At 43.0% G+C, this 14,965-nt stretch overlaps 1 protein-coding gene across 1 annotated transcript; it reads left to right on the top strand.

The window, feature by feature from the left end:
* The first annotated feature begins 5,440 nt into the window (after window positions 1-5,440).
* Window positions 5,441-6,487, top strand: LOC125111237 (olfactory receptor 10A2). The gene has a single exon (XM_047753125.1). The coding sequence runs from the start codon at window positions 5,469-5,471 to the stop codon at window positions 6,435-6,437; it is 969 nt and encodes a 322-aa protein (XP_047609081.1). The 5' UTR covers window positions 5,441-5,468; the 3' UTR covers window positions 6,438-6,487.
* Window positions 6,488-14,965: the final 8,478 nt, after the last annotated feature.

Here is a 14,965-nt window from a genome sequence, read left to right as displayed (position 1 = left end):
TCAAATTTCTATTCATAAAATATATGCAGTTTATATGGTTTATGTGGTATAATGTGTATATCACGGTTTTTTATGTAAACTTAAAATTGCCGAGCATCACACATCAGAGTTCTAGAGCTGGGATTAGACGGAGGTCACGCAGATTCCAAAAATGCTGTGCTTTTCTCTGCACTATACGACATTCCCAGAGCATGGCTTTCCTTTCTTGAACTTCATCCTACTGGCATCTGACATTCCTTAGACCCCAGAGAACAGTGGAGTCAAGAAAGGTCAGTCTCTTGGGGGAGGGAAGGGAGAGGAACTGCGATGAACCCAGGATCACCTAGGGGGAAAGACAGCTGCCAGCCCTTCACCTGGCCCTGAGGACAAAAGAGGCACAGCTGGGACTAAATCTCCTAAGGCGGGACCGGGAGCCTGGCCAATCCACCCAGGATGCTCCCTGATGCCTGACACAGAGAAGGCAGTAGTGGCCTGGCTGCAGGTCCAGCCAGTAACGGCTCTTCCAGGACAGGGAGTGCGACCTCCTGGTTCCTCCTCTGGCTCTTCTGGCAACAGAGCCAAGCTTCCCCAAACACTCGAGGGCGTGCATGAAGCACAGGTGTCAGGCAGAGCGGAAGGAGGCCGCTGTCCCCATTGGGCACAGGTAAGGCTCTTAGCAAGGCCGACTAACCAGGGCCCCTCCCAGGTTCAGGCGATCAAGGGGACGAGGTTTGGCAGGGTTTTGTTGGACGTGTAATTCTGTTCCTTTCCACTCGGGGAAGATCTCATCAGTCTTCTCTTCCCTGAGCCCCAGTTTCTCCCCTCTGTGTCATAGGAGAAGTGAGATCTGAGACCACAAGCAGCCTGAGATTACCCAGGGTAACTTTTTTCCCGTTATGTCCTCTAAAACTTTCTGTGTCAGAAAAAGTTCTGTCCCTGCTGCTGTGACAGGACATATTCCCTCCAGTCCTAATTTTCCTCTGGCTAACTCAGGGAAGACCTGCCTCAGTGGACCATTTTTGAGGCAGAGCACATCAGAGCACACTGCTTCTCGAGGACAATTCTAGAAGAGTGGGTTCCTTCTTGGGACCGTCAGTCGAATGATTAGCAGAGGGATGTTCCTGCAGAAACTCTAGAGGGACTGACAAGGAGCCTGTGGACCAGCCCTGGGCTACCAGGTTCTGCAGTGTCTCTCACCCTCAAGTTGGGCCGCTGGCCACCACCTCAGCCACAGCAATGTGGGATCCAAGCCACGTCTGCGACCTACACCACAGCTCACGGCAACGCCGGATCCTCAACCCACTGAACAAGGCCAGGGATCAAACCTGCAGCCTCATGGTTCCTAGTCGTATTCATTTCACTGGGCCATGATGGGAACTCCTGGAATTAATTTTTATTTGGACTTTTTTGTATCTATACTCACAAGCAAGATTGGTCCATGGGGAATTTTACATGTATTGTCTTTTCAAATTCTGGAAAAAAGACACATGTTATTGTCATAATTACAAATTATAAATGGATAAGCATTTTAAAATTAATATTTGTGGGAGTTCCTGTTGTGGCTCAGTGGAAAGGAACCTGGCGAGTATCCATGAGGATGCAGGTTCAATCCCTGGCCTTGCTCAGTGGGTTAAGGATCTGACGTTGCTTTGAGTTGTGGTGTAGGTCACAGATGCAGCTTGGATCCCACGTTGCTGTGGCTGTGGCTGTGGCTTGCAGCTGTGGCTCTGATTCCACCCCTAGCCTGGGAACTTCCATATGCTGCAGGTTTGGCCCTAAAAAAAAAGGCAAAAAAATTAATGTTTACAAGATATGTCTTTTTTTTTTTAACTTTCAAGCTACTTATATAATTGTATTTAGTATGAATGTTTGTAAACAGTATATAGTTGGGTTTTTTTAACTCTCTTTGTCAAGTTCTGTCCTTTAATTGTGTATTTAGAACTTTTGTATCTAATGCAATTGTAGATATGCTAAGAGCTTATGTCTGCCATTTTGTTTTTTGTTTTCTCTTTTTCATTTCTCTGTTTTCTTTTTGTTTAGGTTACTTGAACATTTGCATGATTCCATTTTTATTTACCTATAATGTTTTTGAATATATCTCTTTGTATGGGTTTTTTAGTGTCTACTGTAGGTACTGCACTATGTATACCTAATTTTTTGCAATCTGCTGATGTGGTCATCTCCCCAGTTTGAGGGATTATAAAACCTTACCTTCCTTTACATCCTCTGACCTCCCCTATTTATGATTCTCTTCACTATTTCTTCTACATATATTTAAGCCATATACGTGTTATGAATTTGTTTCAACCACCAACCATAATTTAGAAAACTTGAGAGAAGAAAAAAGTCTATAATATTTACCCATATTTTTGCTTACCATTTTGCCAGGACATTTTGAGTATTTATTACGAGACTCTGAATCTTATTTAAACCCGCCGTCTTAGCTGGCTTCCTTTAACATTGCTCCTGCAGAGAAGGGGAATGGGAGGGCCGCTTCATTGCTGCCAAGAGAAGGCGGACATCCAGGCTCCCCACAGTGTCTCCAGTATCATCAAGACGGGGTGGGGTGGGAGACGTCCTCATTACTCTGCGGGGATGAACGTCCTGGCTCCCCACTAGGCCTTCTCTAATACCACCCCAGCAGGTGGGTTGGGGAACCTGTCATAGCTGCTGAGGGGAAAATCTAAGTTTCCCCGTGAAGCTTTACTGCTGTGAGTGGAGGTGGGACCACAGTTTTTCCTTCAGTGTTGGCTGGAGTAGACGGGCTATTGTCTAAAAGTCTTGCTAGACTGACATTTTCTTGGTCCTTTGGCGAATGAGAGCAGACTTCTGTGCAGGACCTTTTGTCTGTGCCTGTTGGCATTTCAGTGTTGCATCTGCAGCTCTAAATTGGGGGTGCGTGAGGCCAAAAGAACACCCAGTGAACTCAGGTACCTAGCTGGTAGCTAGCTGGTCTACCTTCTCTTCTCCATTTCTTGCTATCTTATGTTTCCTTCATAAATAATGTGCAGGGTTTTTAGCTATACTTAATAGGAAGAATAAGAAAAAGCAAATCTACCCTATCTCCTAGACCCAGAATTTCCTGATTTATTCTTTCCTGTATGGTTGAGCCAGAGTTTTGTTTGGCTATGGTTTACAAGGTGTGCTTTTAATTGTTTTGTTTTGCTTTTATCATTTTCAAGATTGGCTACTTAATAGAATTCTTCCTTATCCTCAATATTTTTTTAAAAATTATTAATATAAAGACAAATGCTTGTGAGAATCTTTTAATATTTATTTGTTTGTATTTAGGGACGCTTTCAGTGCAAGAAGTCATGTCTTCCTTTAGGTCAGAGATGTTTCTTCTTCTGGGTCTTCTTTGAATGTTGTTTTTCTTCTGTCTTTTGTTACATTATTCTGGAACGCCTATTAAATTGATTTTTATTTCCTGCATTTTACTTCATAATTCTTCTACGTTATTTTTGTCCCTTCAGTAATTTAAACATAGTTTCTCCAATGTGTATTCTAAATCACTAGTTCACTTTCCCTAAGTTTCTAGTACTGGGCTCTGTAACCTCTTCATTTGATATCCCGATTTCTGCCCAGGTGGTCTTTTCTGACCTAAGACTGTCATCTTCATGACTGCTTATTCGATTTTTAAAATCTTAGAAGGGATTTACTGAGGATATATATTAAAACAATTCAATTCTCTCCAGCTTTTCCCAGACTCTGTTTTGAGAAGGGGAACAACGACTCTACTGTCTTAGATTCACCCCATTAATCGAAGCTGTGGTGCCTTCATATCTCACATGGCTTCTCTGTTGCTTATTTTGAAACACATAGGGCTGGCTTGTCTAGTAATGACACTGGGAGAGTTTCTAATTGAGATGCTGTATGTGCTGCATCATTGATCCATTTATTATTTTTTAAAGATGTGTTTTGTTTTTCTGAAGTTGAGTTAAAAGCTGTAATTGCCTCTTCTAATTTTTAATGATTCAGAGAAACCTTAGATCAGTATGATTTGGTAAGAATGATTTTCTCTTCCTGCATAGATGATTTGGAATTTTATTTTAAATATAACCTAGAAATTCAAATTATTCACCATGATCTGACTAGTATTTGGTCTCTCTTCATTATTTAGCCACTCTGTTGCTTGAAAATGGATTTTAGGTGAAATCAGATATCCCTGAAGAATGCTAGTGCCACCTGGTCTTCCCAATCCCAGGCATATAGCTTCTGATGCCTCCCAGCCCCACCCGCTACCATCCGTTCTCATAACAGTGTCAGCGTGATCTTTCTACAGTGCTTGTATGACAGTGTCACTCCCCTGCTTCCAGTGTGCAGGTGGCGCTCTTTCTATAGGACAAGGTCTGAATTCCTCAGCACAGAATCAAAGTCCTTGGACCTAATGTATCCACAACATTGATCATGTCCTTGTTTCTCTTTTATTTGTGTCAATTCTGTGGTTTTTCACTGCTCCTAATAACGTCCTACTTCTGTTATTAAACCTGTTTTGCTCTTTCTATAGTTCTCTAACCACATCTAATTCCTTTTTCATTTATCCCAGCCTCTTTGGCCCATATCGTTTTCCAACTTCATCTCATAATGTCCCCATTAGAATTCATTACATTAAATGTAGCAAAATAACAGAAGAGCCTTTTGATAATCAGTTACAAATTAGAAACAAATAATGCAAAACTGAGTCTAGACAATTTGATGTCAAAGCTGCTGTCTCCTTTCTTCTCTCTTCACTGCGATTTTGTAAAACTTCCAGTTGAAATTCGCTTAAGTATTTATAAGATAATCTTCAGATCAAGTCAGAGCACTTCAGTGAAGTAGTTTAATAGAAATCAGAGGACTTTGGAATCCAATAGATGTGGTTTGAATTCCAGATAAGCACTTTAATTGTTGTTTTGTAACTTCTCAGGGATCCGTTTCCTCACCTGTAAAATGCACGTACACAAGGACAACGTACAGGTGTGATTTAACACAATGTATGCTAGCTCCTTATTCACCTCCTAAATTCTAGCCAGACAAACAAGATTTGTGAAGGGTGGAAAAGTTATCCTAATTACAAATATACTTCTAAAGTTCTGATAAATTCACACGTGTGTTCTATAATAAAATCATGAACACTGGGGTTGTTTCTCAAAAGTATACATGTTTTCAGGACTATCTCTGTCCCCCAGAACAGGCCCTGTGGTGACCCCTTGAGGGGCACATGGCTCTCACTAGGCGTGGCCTCTCTGTATGTATTAAGGGACAGATGGAGACATATCAGTCCTTCCAAATGCTGACGCAGGCCCATTTCAGGGCATAGGCTGTGGCCATTCTTCCTTGTGTTTTTATCAGTAGACCACACAAGGCCCTTCCTCTCCCACTGAGATCCTGATCTTGCCTCTTTCACTAACACTGCGAAGGAGTCTGAAAAACAAATCCAGAATCTGACTCTTCCAATTAAGACTCTCGCTCCATCACCACAGCTGGGGATTCCTTCCCGTACCGTTTCTATGGCTGAAGGCAACTGGACAAGAGTTGGTGCATTTATCCTCACGAGTTTCTCTTCCCTCCCTCCTGGAGTACAGTCCTTTCTCTTCCTGACATTTCTGTCCGTCTACCTGGTCACCCTGATGGGGAACGGCCTCATCATCCTGGTTACCTGGGCTGACCCCATGCTGCACAGCCCCATGTACTTCTTCCTCCGGAACTTGTCCTTCTTGGAGATTGGCTTCAACCTGGCCATTGTGCCCAAGATGCTGGGGACCCTGATGGCCCAGGACACAGCCATCTCCTTTCTTGGCTGTGCCGCTCAGATGTATTTCTTCTTCTTCTTTGGGGTTTCGGAATGCTTCCTCCTGGCCACCATGGCCTATGACCGCTATGTAGCCATCTGCCATCCCTTGCGCTACCCGGTCATCATGAACCCAAGGACCCGGGCCAAACTGGCTGTTGCCTCCTGGTTGCCAGGCGTTCCTGTAGCTACGGTGCAGACCACGTGGCTCTTCAGCTTTCCATTCTGTGGCACCAACAAGGTGAACCACTTCTTCTGTGACAGCCCACCGGTGCTCAGGCTGGTCTGTGCGGACACAGCATTCTTTGAGATCTATGCAATCGTTGGAACCGTTCTCGTTGTCATGATACCCTGCCTGCTGATCCTGTGCTCCTACACTTGCATTGCCGCTGCCATCGTCAAGATTCCGTCGGCCAAAGGGAGGCACAAAGCCTTCTCTACCTGCTCCTCCCATCTTCTTGTTGTCTCCCTTTTCTATGTATCTTCAAGCCTCACCTACTTCCGGCCCAAGTCCACTAATTCCCCTGAAAGCAAGAAGGTGCTGTCCCTGTCCTACACTGTTGTGACTCCCATGTTGAACCCCATCATCTACAGCCTGAGAAATAATGAGGTCAAGAATGCTCTTGGCCGGACCTTCCGCAAGGCCCTAGACCTTAAGAAGCTGCATCCCATAGACATTAAGAAATAAGACCAAAGTTTATTAAATGAAGGACAGTCTGTTTCATATTTGGGACTCCTCTGCCTTGCTTCCCATCTTCACTGTGATGAAACCCAGCTGCTGAAATGACTATTGCAAAACTCAACGGGGAAAAAAAAATCCAGGATAGAGGTGGTTTAGGGTGGTTTAGACCCAACACTACCACCTAGAAACTTCCTTTGCTTGCTTATTGTAGACTTGCACTGTTTTTCTTATTGGCATTTCAACACTTCTGTGGCCCAGCAATTCCAGAGAGTAACATTCCTGTGTCCACACTGTGAACAGAATAAAACTGCTTTTAATCTTAATATAGGAACACACATAGTAAAGGAAGACAAAACTCATGAAAAATCACCTTTTCACTTTGTCTTTCTTTGGGCAAATCTGACTCCACTCATCAGAGAGGAAACCCTATGCGTCCTCCCAGTGCATAGCTCTCCTCACTGCCTTATTTTAATTCTCATGCCCTTGAGGCAGTGTTAGTTTTTGATAGCTCGCTGGTATGTGGTATGGATCTAGGAAAGTGGATCAATAATTCCCATACCTACACCTTTATAACCCCAACCATCCTTTTATTCCTCATTCTGTTTTTCTCAGGAGCAATGACCTGAGGTTCCCCTGGCTTTCTCTCTAGCCTATATTCAGGTCTTTACACCTTGTTGTAGGAATATAATTTCAATCATGGTACTGTTTTCATCAAAGATTAAAATGGATCCAGAAAACTCCAACATAGCTCTTCTTTAACCACAAAAAAATTCCTCATTCTTTTTATAACTTCATATGACTCTATTTTCTAGATTTACCATAATTTATATGAGCCTTTTATATTTACAAAAAATAACTTTATGCCTATGCTTTTAAAAATTTCTGCCAGTGTATCTGACACACAGAAATCTAGGAATTGCCTTTACCTTGCAAAGTGTATGTACACACGTTGTGTGGCTATATCGGCGAATTTCCTCCAAGCGTACTGTACCATGCTACACTCCCAGTAGCAATATATGAGGGTTCTTGTTTCCCCACAACCACATCAACAATATTTGTCATCAGTCATTTGGAATTTTGCTTATATAATAGGTTAAAAATCATAATTAAATTTTAACTTGAAAGAAATAAATTTTGAAAAATACAGAGAAAATAGGCATGCATTCCATTTAGACTTCTGAGTTCATAGTTTAGATGATTAGCAGTTGATGATGTCTTGTATTATATTTCCTCTACCTGAAAGGTTCTTTTGAGCTTCATGTTAACCAGATCCATTTCTTTCATGGCCCCACCCCCGTCTCTCAAGCAGCATAAATTATTCCCTCCTACATGCATCTATTCCAAATTTGTCAAAAGCTAAGTTCATTTCTGTATATACTATACTGTACTTGTTTCTGCATTCCCCCATTGTACCTGTAACTCCTTGAAAATGAGAGCTGCACAGGTGTTTAATATGACACAGGTGTTCCTGAAAACCGTCTCTTCTGCAAAATTCACACTAAAAATACGACGGGGAGAGAGGGTTAGGGCAGACCACTCAAAATACATGTGGCATTGAGGCCAGAGTAGTAACAGAAAGAATAGCTGGAACCTGGAGAGACAACAGAGATGGTCTAGGCACACAGCTCAGTGATGCTAGCGAGCATTCAACAAGCATGATAACATAGGACAAAATTGCCAACAGCGGAGGGGGAGGGAGTGGGATGGATGGAGAATTTGGGGTTAATAGGTGCAAACTATTGCCTTTGCAATGGATAAACAATGAGATCCTGCTCTATAGCACTGGGAGCTGTATCTAGTCACTTATGATGATGGCGCATGATAATGTGAGAAAAAAGAATGTATACATGTATGTGTGACTGGGTCACTTTGCTGTACAGCAGAAAATGGACAGAACACTGTAAACCAGCTATAATGGAAACAATACAAATAATTATTGTCTTAAAAAGCAATTCTATGTAGAAAAAGGACGTTTGGTGCTGAAGCAGTGCAGATGGGTGCGATGCTCTGAATCAGTGGGGAAGCCCTTATAAGGCCAGGGGAGTCAGGACCACTTTTCAGGAGCCACCAGCTGCACAGAGCAAGCGGTACCCCTCTCTGTGGATGAAGCCTTAGGTAAAATAATGCTTTTAAAGTGTTCTTAAAAGCAGCTAGGAGAGCTCCTGATGCCAAGGACTCAGGACATTGACTTCAGTGTGGTTATTATTACGTGACTCAATCTATCCTGGTTTACTTTGCCCAACAAAAATGTTACATCGCAATGAAATCAGTCTCCGTTTTTTCAGTAGTATGTGAAAGGTGAATAACTGAATGGGTAATATATCTAAAGCTTTGGGGTTGCGGCTTCTAATAACTATTAAATTATAATCCATATCCCTCATATGCATCGTTATGTCCAGGGAAATGGTACTTTTGCAGCTACATCATTTTTTCTAGTTACGTATTCATTACAGCTGCAAATTCTCATTTTTATATAATAGATTTCATTGACATTTGTCTTCCCCTCTAAACTGTATGTGCCATGAGGCCAGGGACAATACCTATAAAATCTACTGCTGAAACTCCAGTGCCTGACTCACGTTAGATATCTGATAAACTTCTGTTGAGCGAATAAACTAACATGCAGATTGGACCTTGTGCACGTGTTCTTTGGCCACTGGAGCCTAAAATACAGTTGTTCCTCCCCTAAATGCTAGTAAGCAGGACTTGAGAGTGAGGATGAGTGAAAAGTGGCAGAGAGAAGTCACGTAGCCATTTCTGCCCTCACACTGTGTTTGGTTGTAATCCCAGCACACGTGTGCGCTAACAGGGATTTATATTATATACTAAACAATGACAGGGGTTATCAAGGGGAACAATAAATAGTTGTCCTTTTTAATCCAGTGAGTCACCTCTGTTACCACTTTTGTTGGAAGTGCGGAGCACTTCCCTGGAGAGAACTGCAAGGTGAAGCTACCTTCCTCATCAATTAAGATGGAAAATCTCCAGTTATAGGTGGAGGGTGAGGCAGAACATCAGTATTTCAAGTATGCCCTGTGGCAAAACTCAAGCACATGTGTGCATGTACCGTGCCACATACCAAGCAAACAACGAATAAGTCAGATCTGGTGACTGCTTTCCATGAGGAACATGCAACCAAATGTGTTTTCAAAGCACTGTACGGAATGTTCAGAAGTGCGTTAGAGTCTTCGGATTAAGCGCTAACCAGCTGGATGAAATTTTATCTCCAAGCATGGGCAGCATCTTACTCTCTGAACTTCAATTCCTATTCCAGAAGGGTAAGGATTTTGCAACTGTTAGATTTTCTCATCTTAACCACACATTAATAGCCTCCCCACCCAAAACATCCCCTACCCACTGCTTATGGTTTTCATTAATATCCTCCACTTGGCTTCAGCATGATTATTGAGTGCTTCTCTCCATGCCTGAACACCTCTCTTGAGTCCAGCTCAGAAACAGCCTAAGAACCAACCCAGTGAGAACCCGAAATGAGGGGAGTTGGAAAAGAACATTGCGTGAAAGAACCGTCGTCATCTTAGACACCTGCGCTCCCATAGTCACTGTAACTCTTTTCACAACAGCCAAGACGTAGAAACAAAGTGTCCCTCAACAAATTAACAGATAAAGAAAACGGAATACACACACACAGTGAGGTGTTAATCAGCCACAAAAAGAAGGAAACCCTGCCACTTGAGACAATGTGAACGGAACTTGAGGTCATTGTGTTAAATGAGATGTCAGATAGATAAAGACAAATCCTGTATAATTTCACTTACACCTGGAATCGGGAAAAAATGAACTCAGAGTAGAATGGTTGCCAGGGCCTGGGCTTGGGCGATGTTGGTCAAAGAGTACAAACTCAGTTTTAAATCAGTTCTGGGGATCAAATGTACAGCGAAGTACCTCCAGTTAGGAATACTGGATGATATACTTGAAAGTTGCTAAGAGAGCAGATCTTAAATGTTTTCACCTCAAAAAAAGCAAATTATGTGAGATGATGGATGTGCTGAGTAACCCTGTTGTGGCAGTCACGTCACAACACAACATGTATCAATCATCGCATTACACACCCTAAATGTACACAGCGTCACATGCCAGTTATATCTCAACACAGCTGGAATAAAGTAAAGAATACCGGCTGCTCCCTAGTCTCTCGGACGGAGACCTTGGAGAATAGACAGACCACTGAGTTTTGTCTTTCTCTTGTAGCCTCACGAGTGCCGGAGAAGTTGGAGCTGCCGTCACATCCTTCCTCCAGTTACAGGGTTGTAGAATCTCCATGAATTTTTGCACCCCTGAGAACCTTTCAAAATTCTCCTCTGTCAGAAAATGAACCTTTGACTTCAGCTGAGCAAGAGGAGGCATTGAGGGAATCACTTCCCTACGGTGAACAGCAGGGACCAAAACAGTCCTGAGACCCAGCCTGGAATCCTCTAGAGGGGTTGGCACAGGCCCAGCCCAGAGCTCCTCTGGAGGGACTAATGCTGCACAGCTCGGAGCTCTTTTACAGACTGGCCTGGCCACTGCCCAGGCTTCACCCGGGGTGTCTGACACAGCCCTGCACAAAGCTCTGCTGAGAATGTGACAAGCACGACCCAGCGTTCAGCAGCATGTGGACCAGGACAAGCACTGCCCGGAGTGTCTCTGGAATGACCGGCACAGACCCCATCCAATAAGTTTCCAAAATGCTTTGCACAGACAAAGCCGTGATTTAAGGCTCCCTTGGAGTCACTCATTCCGACATAGTCAAAAGCTGCTCTAGAGCAGCTGAGAAAACCCAGGGCTTCTCTGGAACGTGATTCAGGCAAGTCTCGCTCACAGGAAGTAAGTAAAGGGGGCCCGGACCTGAAACCTCTAGTAAAGAAGACGAGGGCTCGACATGAAAAAATGTATCCTCTCTGACACATTTCTGAGAGATGAGCAAGGGGGCCAGGTCTCAAGTGAAAAACATGGAGTTTTGTAGGACCTGACAAACAGAAGTGGGGCAGAGGGACCCGGGCAAGGATAGAAGCCCGTGGTAAGACGTGCATGGTGCTTTAGCATGTCCAGAGTGCCTGCACATCTATCATCTCACTCCACACCCACGGCCACCTATCAGATGAGTGGGGCATTGGTAATAGCTGTCATTTTATAGCTGGAAAGAAGTATGACTCAAAATACTGTCGTGTCGGTAGCTCTGTGTCTCTCAGATAAAACAAACAATAACCAGAACTTTAACTCCAAATGTACGGCTCCAGAGTCCTGCCATCATAGCCACGTGGTCTCAAGCGATCACGCGTGTGGTAGATTCCCAAAGTCCTCTTAAGTGTGTTCACTAGCTCTTCCGTGTTAAAACAGAAGTAGAGTCTCCACGATGCTGTGTCCGGAAGGGGACCATCTGGGTAGAGACGTGGCTGTGGCCAGGCCACCCCAGCGAAGCATCCCCATGATGCCCCATCCCCACCAAGGCTCTCTCTTCCCCTCTGCCACCCCTCTCCTATTTAGTAGGAGAAAACAAAACTAAAAACAAAAGAGAAGAGGCAAAGATATGCAAGAGGGAGGGAAGGCTAGATCGAAAGAAAGAAATACAAAGAGAAGAAAGAAACAACAAAAGAAAGAAATACAAAGATATGAGAGGGAGGCAGATGGCAAATCATGAACTCATACTGTGGTCTGAGCAGCCTTAGGGTCCTAAGAAGAGGCATTGGGGGGGGGGGCTGTTATAGGGAGGAGAAAAGTGAAAGCAAGTAGGGCTTTGAGCCCCTTTCCTACCCTTGTTCATCCACATTGGACTGAGGTCCCTGAAAGATTTGGTTTTAAGGAAAAGAGAAGAGCCACCTCTGCTTTAAAAGTCAGAAAATCTACCCTTTTGCATATGCAAATTCCCTTGGCTTCATTAAGGAGAGATTCTCATTAATAAAGACGGCATTCGGGGCCTGAAAACCTTTTCTTTCCTCGCCTTTTGTCACGTGCTCTCTAGTGTCTAAGTCACACCATCAGGTAGGGGGTCACTAGGAAATTCTCAAACTATGCTGCATTTTTCCTCTGGTTTCAACTGTGATAGGTCTTAGCTACACTTCATTGGATTGCTCTCTGTCTGTCTAACACGGCTTTACCAAAGGTTGGATTGAGAGGTTTTTTGAAAAAATAGTAGTATCAATAATAATAGCTATAACGACAGTAAGAATTCAAATGTTTATTGTGTTTTATAATTCTAAACTTATTTCTTTATCTCTTGCCAGGCAAAAATCTAAAGTATTGTGAAGAGGATTTTGGTAAATACTTAAAAAATAATAGTGATTTTTTGACTCTATCATGGAATCCCTAAGAATCGCATGACAAAGAACTTCATTAACTTTTTAAGATATTAGTATGTTAAGCCAATTAACTGATGGCATCAAGGTAAATGTTAATTTGTAATTCAGCAAACATTTATGTTACTTTGTGGGTTCAGGGCAACGTAATGTGGATATAGTGATGGATACCATTCGATTTGTGGCTTCAAAGAGTGCACAACGTGCAGGAGAGGACACATATAAAAGTAATTACGACACAAAACCATTGCTGTAATAAGGGTATTTTAAAACCAATGGAAGAACACCACAGAGAGAGTAATTATACCCAGGTGGGGGATGGGCATGGTCAGAAATGGTTTCCATAAGGAAACTGACGTTAGATTTGAATTAAAGATTGAGGACCGATACAAGTTATCCACATTTCACTGAGGCATCTGAGAACTCTTTCAGAGGCTTTGTTGCTACATTAAAGAGATATGTTTCAGATGACAGTGCAGGTAACTGTTTATACCCAGCCCATGTCTGAAATAATTTAAAGTCTCTGATAGAAAAAAATAGTTTTGCTATTTGCCCAAATAGTAGAGGCTAAAAACTGATGTCAAGCCATTTGGCTACATGGCTTAAGAGATGTGCCCCAGGCTCTTGGCTCTGTCTTAAGAAGTATTTCAACTAAATACTTGAGAGAAGTGGATATCCATGGCACAGTGAGTGGTGAAAAGCTGTTAGAATAAAATTGTAAAAATAGCTGCTCAGCACATAGCAAAAAATTTAGCAGAATAAATACACCATGGAAAATAAAACCTGATGTACCACCTATGAAACACACACACACACACACACACACACACACACACATCTTATTAGACTGTAGGCTCAGCTAGAGATTCAATAGTGTGATTAAACTGCTGTGAAAATTGCTATACCTTAGGCTGCATTAATCACTAAGCACTTGGAGTTAAGCATGCTGCTAGGTGGTACAAAAGACACAGTGATGAATGGATATGTTTCTACTCACGGTGTTGCGTATGTAATAAATACATGCATACATACACAATTATAAAAATGCTCAAATAGAGGCTTCTACAAAGTGTTTTAAGAAAGTAAAAGAATAATCCCTTAATCTGGCCAAGGGAGGACAGGGAAACTTTACAAAGAAAATGATGTTTCAACTGAGACTTGCAAGATGAGCACACAGTGATACATAATGGCAGGAAGTGATTTCTGAGAATAGAAAACCATATACATGCATGCAATGAGGAGTGAGAGAAGGTGTGCACAGAACAGGAAGTGTTTTGGTACGATCAGGGCATCAGCTGTGTAGGATTGCAAATTGGAATAAGCAACTGTCAGAGAAAAAGACCTTGCCAGAGGGTTTGGTGTTCCAGGGACAGTAGGGAGCGACCAAAAGATGGTCAGCAGGTGAGGAAAGTAACCAGATCGGAGTTGCTGTCAGAGCGCACCCAAGACAAGGATGGTTTGGAGAGAATGAGCTGGAATCAGGTTCCTACGATACTCCAGGCCAGAGAAAAGGAGAGCCAGAACCTAAAGGCAGTGGTGATAGGAATGAAAAAGGTGACACTGAGTCAGGGTTTAGGAAGAAAAACAATCAAGTTTGTAGAGGGGAGGTGAAGGATTTTTATCCCAGTTCCTGGGTTATACAGCCAGGTGGTATCCTTTCATGAAGTGAGGAAGATAAAGGCGGGGGCGGGGGGTGTGTGTGGAGGAAGCTGATGAGCCTAATTCGTGACTCTTATCAGTGTTGAAATCTAAGGCTGTATTGTTGATGTGTATCATCTTTTGTGTTGCATTCCTAGCCATTGGGGCTTACTGTGCCTGCACTCTGTCTGTAGAGATATTTCCCTGATTAGTTTCCATATCTTCTTCATTCTTCATTCATCACTCAATAACGGTTGACTGGGCGTCTACCTTGCAAGGCATTGGGATCACAGGGTAGCTGACACAAGTTCTGCTCTCAAGGAGTGTACCACCTAGAATGTGAGATGCAGACATATATTCATGGTTCTTCTAAGATAAGGACTGTGAAAGTGGTATTTCAGCTCTCCGATGGTGCTAATACCTTGAAACTTTCCGCCCCTCTATAAGTCATCTTGCTTTTTTCTCCTTCGCTACCATGCTATGCCAAACCTTCCAGCCTAGTCTCACCTAAGCTCAATTCACTCTCCTTCTCAGAGAGTGGGTGAAAGTGCCTCCTTGTTGTCAAACTCCTGCCCTGGAGTCACACTGCCTAGGAAGCATACC

This window comes from Phacochoerus africanus, chromosome 11, assembly GCF_016906955.1.
Source record: "Phacochoerus africanus isolate WHEZ1 chromosome 11, ROS_Pafr_v1, whole genome shotgun sequence".
In the NCBI taxonomy this organism is placed as follows: Eukaryota; Metazoa; Chordata; class Mammalia; order Artiodactyla; family Suidae; genus Phacochoerus; species Phacochoerus africanus.
This window is presented reverse-complemented; position numbering and strand designations above follow the sequence as displayed.